Genomic DNA, 12,917 nt, shown 5'->3' with positions numbered 1-12,917 from the left:
CTCTCTTTCTCTCTCTCTCCAGGGGTTTTGTAGTGCTGCTTTTATTTGGAAAGACAAACTCAGAGAAACACCTTGAACGATGTGAACACTCCTACATGCTGCCTACACAGACAGCCGTACTGAAGGTATTGCATGCGTGTCTGATATTCCTTCTCAATTTCATTTAGATTTTATTCAGTAAAGGAAACATCGGGCCTGTAATGCATTTAAGCAATAACATAATATGCAGCTTTAAAAAGAAATAAATATGTAAAGGAAAAAAAAAAAATATATATATATATATATATATATACATATAAAAATATGAATATATATATATATATATATATATATATATATATATATATATATATATATATATATATATATATATATACATATATATATATATATATATATACATATATATATATATATATATATATTTTTTTTTTTTAAATAATAATAAAAATATTTCTCAGTGATGGGTTGCAGCTGGAAGGGCATCCGCTGCGTAAAATATAAGCTGGATAAGTTGGTGGTTCATTCCGTTGGCGACCCCGGATTAATAAAGTGACTAAGCTGAAAAGAAAATGAATGAATGAATAATAAAATAATATGCTTTTCTCTGAAATTTTGTTGACATAGTATGGACAAGGTATGATTTAATATAAATTCTGCATCATAATTTTAGTAATGTTTATTGAGACAAATATTCTTTTTTATTTTCTATTAGGGCTGCACGATAATGGGAAAATATGCAATATTGTATAGCGATAGTGATGTTTCTTACGATGTAACATTTCCACAGAAAAATGCTATTTTATTACCTCTCTTTTTAAACCATTTATTTATTCATGTAATGATGTTAAAATGAACAAGCAAAATATATATTTTTAGATCTAATTAATTCTAATTAAGACTAAAAAAATATACATTTGCAAACATTTAGTCTATTTAACTCTATGGGCTCTATTTTAACGATCTTGGCGCAAAGTCCAAAGCGCAGGCCACAAAAGCATTAAGGGCATATCTGAATCCACTTTTGCTGCTTTAAGGATGGAAAAATCCACCTTGCGCCATGGCGCATGGTCTAACAGGGTTGAGCATATTCTCTTAATGAGTTATAGGTGTGTTTTAAGAATAAACCAATCAGAGTCTCATCTCCCATTCCCTTTAAGAGTCAGTTGAGTTGTGCCATAGCGCATTTGCTATTTACATGGCGGACTTTTGTAAGTGGAAAAACTGAACACTTCTCTAGAGAGAAAACGGTTGAACAGAGCATCTGCAGCGCGAGAATTAGAGAATAAGCCTCCCCGTTCTTTACTTTCACTTTCACTCTTGTGGATAGGGAAATGTGTTGTACGCAGACATCCATTAGCCTATACATAACTAATTTAGTTTATTAAGCACAAAAATTTGTATCAAAACTATTTCTAAATTCAGTTCTAAACTCCAGCAAACTAATAAATGAACAATAATAACTGAGTTATCAATACAACTGAGTTATATCCTAATACACATGCTGTGCCCCATATGGTCTAAAACCTGACAGGTGGGCAAATCTAAGCTTGTTTTTAATAAAACAAATATAAATATTCAGATAATAAATACTACTACTTATAAAAACATTTTACAAAAGCAAATTGTTATGAATAAACTGTAAAAGCCCCCCCAAGATGAAGAAGGCATGAAGGCAGAGATGTTTATATTTATGTAGAAAATAATAATTTTTGTAATATTTTATTCCTTTTTTTCTTTTTATGTATTATATGTAAATATATTTGCGTATTGCTGTACATCCCGTATATATTAAGCAATGTGTAAGCAAGGCGCTCTGCGTTGGACTTTAGACCTCCCCTCAGTTGGTCTATTGAGCAGTCTATTTTAGATCCTAATAACAAGGCGCCAGCAATGTGCCTTAACACATCTTCTTTTTTAGACCAGAACGCCTATGGGCGCACATATGAGCGCAAATGCATTTGCTATTCAAACAGCGTGGCGCAAAACGTCAAAACAACACTTGCGTCAAGCTGAAACTAGCAAACAACATTTGCGTCACACCTTGAACCGCATTGCGCCGGGTGGCTGCGTCCAAAATTGCATACTTCCATATTATATAGTATGCTAAAAACAGTATGCGAGCAGAGTAGTATGTCCCAATTCATAGAATAAGTAAAACAGTATGTGAGAAGTAACTGGATGACCTACTACTTTTACTTTACTTATTCTGAAGTGCGCAACTGATGCACGCTACGCTATCCAATGATGCACCGCGAGAGAATTCATGAATGGGAGTGAAGCGACGAAGCTGACATGGGTAGGTCACGTGATCGTGACAAAATGCTGGATGTTGTACGTCCGAGTTCCATTCACACTGCCCACATTCATACTGCATAGATAGCAATGCTCTAACGATTAAGTAGTACCTACTGATAGTAGTAGGCAATTTCGGACAAAGCCTATGAGTGAGCGAAAACCTGATTGGCTGTTGTCATTTTCCTCTAGTCTTGAATTCGCTCTTTAGTGTTTATTTTTAGCTCTAGGTTCGCCTTTGGGCCACTCCAGCCAAAGCAGAACAGCAACTACTACGGATGCAGAGCTAAAGATAGTAAATCCCATCTGATTGATCAAATGTATCATATATTGCGGTAATTTTGCGATATATTGTGCAGTCCTAATTTCTAATTTTCCCTAACAGTGTAGTTGAAGCAACTTATTATTGATGAGGAGTAAAAATGATGTCTGTGTGCAGCTGCTGAGTTTGAAGTCTTTGTGTTTGCTCCTCAGGTTCTGGAGGAAATGAAATCAGAATCCAAACTCATAAAGATCGACCGTCGCCTGACAGGATCCAATATCATAGATGAGCCACTGCAGCAGGTACCGTCAACAAACCCCCCCAAAAAAACAGCTGAAAGTGCACGTTCATGCTTATGAGGAACCTGTGGTTTCTCTGCTGATGAGCTGCTCTCAGACTGTCGAGTCGCCGCTTGACGAATGTCGTTTGCGCAAGACGCTTCATCAGCTCGTTTTAGAGTTTAAGCTGCACCGCTGCTTTCTATAAGCTGAAGTGAATGTCATGTGCTTCACAGTTATATGACAGTCAGTGGTCTCACGTGCTTTACTGGATCAGTTTGCTTACAATGCATATATTCTGCTTGGGTCACTTTTATGCAGTCATTTCCTACATTTCAGCTTTTATTTATTATTAGTTTTATTATTACAAATAAAATTAATTTATTTGCTTTCCTGAGCCACTTTTATTCTTAGTTAAATAAGTTATCCTGCACCATTAAACCACCGTATTGATGTTGCACAACTTTTTATTTGCCATATGCAGCAGGTTGATTTACTAATGTACATTTTGAGGGGACTTGAGTTTTGACTTGTTTACGTATGAAACGGAAATATGCACAATAAAAACTATTTTTAGTGTGGTCATCATTTTTAGCATTGATTGCAATGTATTATAGCATTATTTTTTAATTAAATAACACTTTTAATAATAATGCGGATTTTTAAAGCTGCTTTTGAGAGAAGAATGTTTATAATATCTTAAAGTTGACCTATTATGCAAAAAGCACTTTTATAAGCGGTTTAAACACAGTAGTGTGAATATAAGCAGCTTCTAATGGTAAAAATTTATTAATTGTATTTATTATAATGAGACTTGGTGAAAGCAGTCTGCAGAAGCACTTTAATTGACATTCTCCCGTTATACCTGTCATCAAAGTGGGAAAGCCCCGCCCACTAGTGACCATCTCTCCCTCATTAGCATAGGACGGTACTTTTGTTTAGGAATCTGCCACTATTCTGACACAGACATCTGTAGCTCCGCCTTCTTCTGAGAAGAGAACAATCTCATTTGAATTTAAAGCGACAGTCACAAAAATGGCACAATTAGAATCAAAGCCTGAAAGGGTTTCAGAGAGTTATAGAACAGTACTTGTGTGGTATTTTGAGCTGAAACTTCACACACACGCTCTAGGGACATCAGAGACTTGTTTTACATCTTGTAAAAAGGCATTGCTTTAATGTCTTTATGCCTTGCAGTCACATTAAATGAATTAAATACATGCAATCTTCAAAATAACTGAAGATTACATTTGTGGTTTTCGGTCCTAATGCGCAGCACTGCAAAAAGAAGTCTAATACAGCATGCACAGAGCCGAATTTAATTCAGCGAATTGAATTTTCACATTTCTCTAGAAATGCACAAGCCGTAACAGTTCAGTTTATGAGGTCCTTTGCTGCTAAATTAATCTGACAGTTGAGATTGGCCATAGTATATATATATATATATATATATATAGATTCATGTATGTGTACTTTATGCATGCAAGTAAAGTTAAATAAAGTGTAATTCAAGCTGTAGTTTGAGCAGTGTGGTAATGCAGTTTACATTTTGCGACAATATTAACAGCTGAGATTTGCAGTGCATTATTGCTTGATGCTTTCCGTGAATATACTAGGATGTATACCTGTATTTTAATAGAAATATGTTAATATTATATTTAGGGCTGCATGATATTGGGAAAATCTGACATTGCAATATTTTGTTTTGCTGCGATATTTATTGCTTTATTAATATAATTTTACCTGAAGATTTGAATAGCGCTATTTGGGAAGATTCGTTAGTTTAGATGAACTGGGAAGATCGTCTTTTTCTTTGCAAGTGCATTGATATATAATAGGGATGCAACAATACAGTTAGCCCACGGTTCAATACATACGTCGGTTTTTGAACACTGGTTCGGTTCGGTTCTCATGGCTTGACACATGTTTTTTTTTTTTTCTATAGTCAGTAGGAACAGTAAGAGGTTAAGAAGAAAAAAAAACATTTATTGCAATAGTCATTTTGTTTTACTTAAAAGCCAAGAAAAGTTCAGTAGTTCCTAGTGTATTGTATAAAAAAAAATTACCACTGAAATAAAAATATGCACAATATTTTAATTAAATTTAATAACTTTGGTGAACTGAACGTGTCCTAATTTTGGGTAGACTGTATAAACGGTTGTGAATTAATGATTAAATAATTTCTGCTGAATGCAACTAATTAATTCATTCATTTGCATTGAAATCTTGCGGAGCATTTTTGAATAGTCAGATGCAATGCTGTTCGGGAAATAAGCTGAAACAAGGTGTCTTAGAAGGCAACATGCTTTTTTTCATGATATTACCCTGTTAGAATCTTGACCCATAACATAAGAGCTCTTTATGAGCGAAATCATTGTGTAACCGATTCTATACTAGCATGACGTTCAGAGGAAATTGTGTTAAAGTTAAACACAGTCATGAGAGTGTGTCAGCAGGTTTGTCGACCCCTCTCGCTGTAGAAGTGATAGGTCATTGTTTCTGCGCCAAAATGAATTGAGGGCACATGATCCTTGTGCCTGTTTATGGCATGTATATTTAGGGTTTTCTGACATTTAAATAGAAGATTAGGGGTTAGAATGAAGATTAGTGGTTAAAAATGAAGATTAGTGGTTGTTTTACTCAGCCTTGAGCCTTTCGAGATGAGTTTTGGTTTATTCAGCAGAATATTAAAGGGTTAGTTTACCCAAAAATGAAATATTTACTCACTATTTACTCTCCTTTAAGTGGTTTTAAACCTTTAGGAGTTTCTTTCTTATTGTGAACACTAAAGAAGATCTTTTAAAGAAAGCTGAAAGCCTGTAACCATTGACTCCCATTGTAGGAAAAACAAATACAATAGAGGTCAAAGGTTACAGGTTTTTAGCTTTCTTCAAAATATCTTCTTTTGTGTTCAACAATGGGAAAGAAAGCCAAACAAGTTTGGAAAAAGTGCAGGGTGAGTTAATGATGACCGAATTAACATTTTTGGATGAACTATCCCTTTAAAGAAAATTTTAGGGAACCCTTTAGAATAATGGTCCATTAGTTAATGTTGGTTAATATATTTACTAGCATTGACTAAGTATGAAAAATCTTGTTAAGCATTTATTAAGCATATAATTAAACATTACATAATCCATTTTTAAAATCGTTAATGGGAACTAACATTATATAGATAAAGATTATTAAATACTGTAATAAATGTATTACTTATAGTTTGTTCATATCGGTAAATCCATTAACTGAAGGACCATGATTTTTAACCTTTAAATCTGTGGTGCGGTTTGTTGTAAAATGATTGAAAATCTTACTTATTGTACTGTATCATCCTTCTGCAATTGAATTAGTTTGAGACATGTATAAATAAAAATAAGTATTTTTTGGTTATTATACTTGTTAAAGTAACCTTTTTTGCAGCTTAGGTCAATATTATGATAACTGTGAATAAAACTTCAGCAATTATTTAAAGAAAATTTGGTAGAAAGTTCTGGGAGAAGGTGTTTTTTTATTCTTATTTTTATAAGCAATGTTAAAATATTGTTTCAAATCATTACAACACCATTTCTGATTATCGTAGATGAATTTTTATACCAGTTTTTCTGTTGTTCTTAGCATTTAAGTAAATGCTAATCTTTGCATTTGGTTCATCAGGTCATCCAGTTTGCTCTGAGGGATTATATCCAGTATTGGTACTACACTCTGAGCGATGATGAAACCTTCCTGTTGGAGATCCGTCTGACCGTCCAGAATGCTCTTGTCGAGTTCTCCACCAGGTGAGACACCTGTCCAACCTGCCACACTCATAGATGTTTTAACATCACTGCTCTTATATTGTACGGTTTACAGGGGGGTTGACCCTCCTAATTAAAGCTTAATCCCCCCTCAAGGACCTCTAAACAAGATGTTTGAGGAGTTTACCTTTTAAATAGTGGAAAATAATAATTTGCATTAATATGTATTTTAAATAATAATATTAATATTAATAATTAAAAAAATGAAATGTGATTTAAAAAACAATGTATTTATTATTTTTTCCACTCATCACTCATGTTATGGTTCATACTATTGTCAATGCAATGAGTTCATCCCCTTTTGAAAATACATATTTTTATCCATTTCACAGTAAATATAGACAATAACTTTTTATTTTTTTATTTATTAAACCATTATATCCAGTAAATAATAGTTTGGTCACGTAACATCTTTCAGAATAGAAAGATAATACATTTAAATTCAAATGAATTATTGAAAATAAAATTACAAACTTCCAAATTGTAACAAAATATATATTTTTACTGTTTAATAAAATTTTATTCAATATTTTCCCCCAACATATTAATTAACAAATTTTTGGACTGTGATCTTCAGTTGTTTTTTTGTCATATTAGTTCCAGTTTTGGCTTTGATACTGACTGATCTATTGCAATTATAACTAATATATTGTAAAGCATCCTATAGAAAATATTAATTTAAAATGATCCAATTGTTATGATTAAAAACAATGAAAACTAAAGTTTTTGATTAATACAAAAAAACAATGTATATATTATTTATTTATTTTATTTATTATAATACATTTATTTTGTTCAGTGATTCAGTGAGGCATGCATATGTGTTACACAAACTACTAAAAAAAGATTGTCAATGTATAATTTGCGCACTGGTGATTGTTATTATTTTATTTTATTCTATTTTATTTTTTTATAGAACTGATGCAACAATTAACCACAATGCAGACACTGCAGTGTTCTTACTCATTTTCCCTGGTAAACACGATGTTGAAAATGAGACTGTAACTTTTATGATTCACTGAGTGCTCAATCTTTCTGATCCTCAGGTCTAAAGAGGTGGACTGGCAGCCGTATTTCACCACCAGACTGGTGGATGATTTTGCTACTCATCTACGTGTTTTCAGGAAAGCTCAAGAGAAGCTGAATGAGAAAGAAGATCCTAAACAACGTAATTATTCTCATTCTCTCTTAGACAAAACGTTCATGAAAGGCAGTAACATTTCAGTATTTGAAGACACTAATAAACAGCAAAACTAAGGTTAATTAATGAGACATCATTGTAAAGTGTTACCAGAAAATCAATACTTTATCATAAGGTTCGGTTATTTAATTCATTAATAAACATAACCTGTTTTTCTTTGTTCATTTTAAGTTTTTAGAAAATATTTGCTCACTTCATTTTAAGATGCAATTCTCGCTTTTAACAAACTATTTAGTGACTTTTAGCTCAAACTCCTAATTTGTGTTTAATAGTGTTTCTTAAGATTGTTGTAAGGTTTAGGTGTTGGTTATGACTAGCGATGTAGAATTAACAGATAATATTTTATCAGAAGTATTAACAGATAATATTTTAATAATATGCAGGTAGTAAGCCACTATTTAAGAGTGAGAATTGGTATTCAAACTAAAGTGTTTCCAAAATGTTTATTTACATTTTTGAATAATTTTTAAATATTTTTATAAATAATAAAAACTGAAAAAAAATATTATTTAGTAATAGATGTCAAAATTAAGTTTGTTAATAGATGTTATTCAAAAACCTTATGATGATTGCTTAATTTATAACAAACTGATTTAAAAATAACTTATTGTTATGAAGGAATAATAATTTAGTAATCATTTAGTCACATAAATATAAATTGTGTTTCTTCTAAAACTGCAAAAGGAGATGTTTTACCATTATTAAATAGTTTAGAAATGGTATTTGTATTTATTATTGCAATTTACAGCTTTTTAAATAGACAATTTAAATATTATTTCATTAAAGTGTCATTAATTATACGAAATTGTTTTCCTAAAGCATTATTAAATATTTCCCAAATTGCTTCAGAGAATATTGAAAACAACAGAATTTAATTAACTTATTTATTTAGTTAGTTAGTTTATCTTTTATTTACTTGCTTATTTATTTATTTTTTATTTGTTTATTTATTCTTTCATTTATTTATTTATTTATTTATTTATTATTTTATTTATTTATTTATTTTTATTTATTCCTTTATTTGTTTGTTTATTTATTTTATTCATTTATTTATTCTTTTTATTTATTTATTTATTTATTCATTTATTTATTTATTCTTTTATTCATTTTATTTCTTTATTCTTTTTTGATTTATTTGTTCTTTTTTATGTGTTTATTCTTTTATTCATTTATTTATTATTTTATTGATTGATTTATTCTTTTATAAATTATTTATTTATTTTTATGTATTTATTTATTTATTTATTTTATTCATTTATTTATTTTTATTTATTTATTCTTTAATCATTTATTTATTAATTTTTAAACTCTATTTATTTATTCTTTTTTGATGTATTTATTCTTTTATTAATGTATTTATTCTTTTATTCATTTATTTATTCTTTTATAAATTATTTATTTATTCATTTATTATTTTATTCATTTATTTATTTATTTTTATTTTATTCGTTTTATTTATTTATGTTTTTTTTATTTATGTTAAAAAACAGTCTGATCACAAGCCACTATATTAACCAAAGCTACCTAGAGGATCACATCACAGCTGATTAGAGTTCAGTGTAGAAGTCTCAGTTTCAGCACTGATTTCCTATTTCCGCATTCCCACATTTGCAGGTTAAAGTCCATGTTTAAAGGCGTCTTGAGTCATGGTGTGTCTTGTGCATGATTCTGTTTGTGTGTTTTTCGACAGGCGACGATCCAGACGAGTTGCTGGACTCGTTTTTTGAGGTGGAGGTGGAAATGGAGAGGAAGATTTGTAGAGACGTTGTGTGCATGTCACGCAAGGATGAAGAAGGTACGGCAAACGCAGATTAGTGTCTATAGACAGTTCAAACACTCCAGCCCAGTGACTCAATCAAGGCATATTTTTGGTTTGTCAACAATAGTAAAAGTTCATGCAGATCTTATAGGGTAGGCCAGCTGAAAGACTTGATTAGCAGAAAAACACACACCCAGTCATTAATGCAGTGCAATGCTTTGAACACTTTATTGACTGACAGACAATAGGAACAACTAAATAAATAAATTGAATGATGTGTTTGTGTGCTCTAAACATATAATATGAAAAATATGATTACCTTCATCAGATAGATTATGGCAAAACATGTACTTTCCAAAGCCAAATTACTGACTTTCTTTCTATGGAACTCAATAGGAGCATCTTTTTGATTTAGTTTGGTTTTGGTTTGGAATATAATTAAATTTTATTTAATTTAATTTATTATTTTATTTTATTATTTAATTTAATTTTATTATTTAATTTTATTTTAAATTAATTAAATTTAATTTAATTCTTGTTTATTTTATTATATTTTGATTTATTTAATTTAATTTTGATTTTATTTAATTTAATTAAATTTTATTTTTATTTAATTTAATTTTATTTTATTTTATTTTTTATTTTACTTTTACTTTACTTAACTCAGCCATATAGTAGCCTTATTTGAAGAACAGGCTGTTGCACATTGCTATTCACACTCACGGTGCTGTGTTTGTGTTGCAGGCTACTTGCGGGATCTCTGTGAAGTGCTGCTGTACCTGTTACTACCTCCTGGAGATTTCCACAGCAAAAACATGAGATACTTCCTCAGGGTGAGACATAAACACACACACACGAGCCAATTCACTGCCTAGTATAATACAAAGTCTTTCATATAATCTCATGTTCTCTGAAAACCTTTAAAACTCTAATTTATTTACTCGATGCAATGTTTTTAAAAGACGGTCCAAAGACCTCTAAACTGTTATTGAAGATCCTCTTGTTAATAAAAAAAAGCACACAAAGAAAATGACAGCAGTGGCAAAAGGAAAAAGCATGTATAAATATAATTGCATGAGCTCCATCATTCTCCACTTTAGTTATTTTTATTTATAACACCTTAAATATTATTAAATTGCTTCAAGGAAATCTGATTTACTGTAGTAAACATTGAAAAACTGTTCTTTCATTATGAATTACAACTTCGGTTTCTGCTGTCCATCTGTTTAGTGTTTGTTTTTATTAGTGAGAAGGTTCTGTGTCCAAGAAGGCGGAGCTTCAGCCTAGAGCCACACCTACTCATTGCATAATCACTATGGGTCAATGGAAGTTGAAGGATGTTTGCCAACTGCTGCACTTTTACAGAAAGTTTGTTTTGGCAAGCTGTTTCAATCTTCTCAAATAAACTCAAAACTAACTTTGTTTTGGCTCATTTATTATATTGGAAATTACACCACAATAGTCTGATCTTCGATTACGCTGGTGTAGAGGCTTCACAGCTTAATCATCAAGAGTTTTATAAAAATAAAAAAAAAAGAGACATTTTTAAAACCACTGATTTCTAAATGTAAAGTTGACATGTTGCTGAATTATTAAGAAAATGTCAATCAATCATGAATTTTTATTTTTAAACTCTTGTCACCTTTTCTGCTACCTTTGTAATTGGCGCTATAATTAAATTTCGATTAGTTATTAATAAACATAAATCAATGAATTGATTAAATAAAATATCAATACTATGATCTAAACTTTAACAATTAAATTTTTCAATAATATGATTAATGCTGTTAACTTAAGCTAAAATGGTCAAAAACAGCTGAAACCAGTATAAATAAAGAAAATGAACAGTGTTAAAGCTAAATAAAATCAAAATAAAAAGATTCATTCTTAATAAATCTAAAACAATCACATAATATAATGGCTAAAAATTAAATTAACATTAAAAAACAAACTTCTACACGAAAGCTGCACCTTCAGCAAACCTCCTAATTCCTCCAGCACGAGGGCTTTATGATTGTTTATGAGCGTCAAAAGTGGCGGATCTGTTCTGTGAAATATCTGACTGCGTGTCACTGCATCCCTAATGACTGTTTGGCGAAATATTTGACTGCATGTCACTGCATATCAAACGACATAACTAGAGAAATCTCCTCTGTGCTGAGCAAAAGCGCTTGCTGAACAATGCAGCATCGATGACGTAAGCATGCCCAGGCCCGATTGTAATGTGAGTGCAGGCCATCGGGGGAGATGGGAGGGGGGGACAAGCATGCTTTGGCCCAGTTAGAGTCAACTGTACATAGTGTATGTACGGCCTTAGAAACTTTGCTGTGTGAAAGCAAACTGCACCAAGAACAAAAATAAGCATTGCAACAATTTTAATCTTTGTTTCGGTACCAAACAACCAATCTACAGGCGTAAAAGCACCCTAAGAAACTCATAAAGAGGTCTATTTGCTCCTGAAAGGTCTGGTTACTGATATAACAGAGCTAGCCTCGGAACAAACTTGTTGATCGATGAATTGATTGATTTATTTTCTTCCTCCTGCAGGAAGTTTTGGCTAGAGGAGTCCTGCTGCCCTTAATTAACCAGCTTAGCGACCCCGATTACATCAATCAGTTCGTCATCTGGATGGTGAGACCTGCTTTCTTTTTATAGCCGAAAACTCTACTGGCAGACGGCTGCTTCTCACTCAGAGCTGTGTATGCTAATGAGCTCCCTAATGGTGTGTGCATTTAGATCCGTGACTCGAGCTGTAACTACGAGGCCTTCCTGAACATCTTAAAGCTGACAGACGAGCCGTCCGAGCTGGAGGCTGTCAAAGACAAAGTCCTGGAGGAGCTTCAGTATCTGCGCTCTTTGGACACCGGCTCAGACGGTAAACTCATCTTTACACTCTTACCCTCAGCTTTTTCTTTCGCTTGGGAAATAAACAGTTTAGATTATTTATTAGGATTAACCCCTTGAGATGTACCATAAAACCACAACAAATACATTAACAGAAGGGTGAAGTAGTATAAACACATACATATTCATAGTACAAAATGTACATATCAATGAAAACAATCACCACATAAACAGAAACAACAAGTACAGTCTGAAGTAGAATATTACTTAAATACCTTATATGATGCAATGGATCGAATGCTAGCAAATTATTCCAATCTATTGGACCCTTAAACATAAAAGCTCTTTTACCAATAGATTTTTTTTTTAATGAATGAATTAATTCTGAACAAATTGTCTAACTTGATTATTTAATTTAATAAAACGGAATATTGTTGTAAATAATACAGATCCTTAAAATGAATATATTTAAATATGACTTGAAGCC

The 12,917-nt window shown here is 31.6% G+C and overlaps 2 protein-coding genes across 15 annotated transcripts in view; one reads left to right on the top strand and one right to left on the bottom strand.

The window, feature by feature from the left end:
* The window catches only part of dennd3a (DENN/MADD domain containing 3a), a 400,395-nt gene that overhangs the window by 10,120 nt on the left and 377,358 nt on the right, over positions 1 to 12,917 (bottom strand). The window lies entirely within an intron of this gene.
* Positions 1 to 12,917, top strand: part of snx13 (sorting nexin 13) — a 53,212-nt gene that overhangs the window by 16,494 nt on the left and 23,801 nt on the right. For all 14 annotated transcript variants that reach the window (XR_015945295.1, XR_015945296.1, XR_015945291.1 and 11 more), the window contains exons 3-10: positions 23 to 125; positions 2,770 to 2,859; positions 6,487 to 6,608; positions 7,673 to 7,794; positions 9,518 to 9,622; positions 10,331 to 10,419; positions 12,134 to 12,217; positions 12,323 to 12,461. Coding sequence is in view for 4 of the 14 variants with exons in the window: in XM_087295172.2 (XP_087151298.1) it covers positions 23 to 125; positions 2,770 to 2,859; positions 6,487 to 6,608; positions 7,673 to 7,794; positions 9,518 to 9,622; positions 10,331 to 10,419; positions 12,134 to 12,217; positions 12,323 to 12,461 (854 nt within the window). In the remaining 10 variants the exon portion in view is untranslated. The remainder of the gene's footprint in view (positions 1 to 22; positions 126 to 2,769; positions 2,860 to 6,486; positions 6,609 to 7,672; positions 7,795 to 9,517; positions 9,623 to 10,330; positions 10,420 to 12,133; positions 12,218 to 12,322; positions 12,462 to 12,917) is intronic.

Source organism: Danio rerio, chromosome 19 (genome assembly GCF_052040795.2).
Source record: "Danio rerio strain M-AB ecotype USA chromosome 19, GRCz13ab, whole genome shotgun sequence".
Lineage (NCBI taxonomy): Eukaryota > Metazoa > Chordata > Actinopteri > Cypriniformes > Danionidae > Danio > Danio rerio.
This window is presented reverse-complemented; position numbering and strand designations above follow the sequence as displayed.